Raw genomic sequence first — 1,149 nt, forward strand, 5'->3', positions numbered from 1 at the left:
GACGGCGACATGTGGAAGGTGCTCAAGGTGAGCTTCGACGCGGAGCACGAGGAGATGGTCTGCTTCTACTACGACGCGGCGCTCGGCGACGACGGCACGGTCGACGACTGCGAGTACAGCGCCGTCGACGAGGTCGTCGAGTGGATCTCGGCCCACAAGCGCCGCGAGAAGCGCAAGCGCGACGCGCTCGCGGCGCCCGCGCCCGCGAAGAAGCTCAAGCGCCACGCGGCGGCGGCGCGCGGCGACGACGACGACTTCGACGCGGTCCTCGCCGACGACGACGACGACGACTACGCCGCGCCGGCGAAGCCGGCGGCGCCGCCGGCGCCGCGCGTGCCCAAGATCGCCAAGAAGGAGAAGAAGAAGAAGGCCGAGGGCCGGCCGGCGCCGCCGGCGGACCCGTCGCTCGCGGAGCGCAAGGCCCGGGCCAAGGCCGCCGTCGGCGCGCCCCAGCCCAAGGCGCGCAGCGCCTACGACCGGCCGGGGGACCTGCGGGCGACGGCGGCGGCGCCCGACGCCTTGTGCGGCCCGCGCATGCGCTTCAAGAACGTCGGGATCCCCCCAAGGCGTCGGCGCTGGACCTGCTCACGGCCGAGGCGCCCCGGGAGCGCATCCCCAAGGCGCCCCGGGCGCCCAAGGCGCCGCCGCCGCCCGCCGACGGCGACTTCGCGGAGCCCGCGGGCTGGCGCGAGCCGCCGCGGCCCAAGCCCCAGGGCCCCACTTCTCGCCCGCTCGCCGTCGCGCCGGGCACGTCCGACGAGAAGGCGCGCCTCCTGGCCCAGCTCATGAGCCGCCAGCCGACGAAGAAGCCCGAGCCCCGGAGCGAGCCGCCGCCGCCGCCCGCGCGGCCCGCGCCGCCGGCGCCGTGGCAGAACCCGCTCGCGGGATCGGACCGGCCGCCGCCGCCGGGGCCCCACCGCGGCGGCGGCGGGGGCTCGTCCTACGGCGGCGGCGGCGGCTCGTCCTACGGCGGGGGCTCGTCCTACGGCGGCGGCGGCGGCTCTTACGGCGGCGGCGGCGGCTCCTACGGCGGCGGCGGCTCGTCGTACGGCGGCGGCGGCCCTTCCTACGGCGGCGGCGGCTCTTCCTACGGGGGCGGGGGGTCTTCCTACGGGGGCGGCCCCAGCGGCCCCGGCGGCGGCGGCGCCG

General features: G+C 78.8%; 1 protein-coding gene across 1 annotated transcript in view; it reads right to left on the bottom strand.

Moving 5' to 3' along the window:
• Window positions 1-1,149, bottom strand: part of AURANDRAFT_67470 (hypothetical protein) — a gene marked incomplete at both ends in the record, with an annotated part of 6,888 nt that overhangs the window by 4,008 nt on the left and 1,731 nt on the right. The window contains one exon of the mRNA XM_009042997.1: window positions 4-489. Coding sequence (XP_009041245.1) covers window positions 4-489 — 486 coding nt within the window. The remainder of the gene's footprint in view (window positions 1-3; window positions 490-1,149) is intronic.

This window comes from Aureococcus anophagefferens (assembly GCF_000186865.1).
Source record: "Aureococcus anophagefferens unplaced genomic scaffold AURANscaffold_40, whole genome shotgun sequence".
Taxonomy (NCBI): Eukaryota; class Pelagophyceae; order Pelagomonadales; family Pelagomonadaceae; genus Aureococcus; species Aureococcus anophagefferens.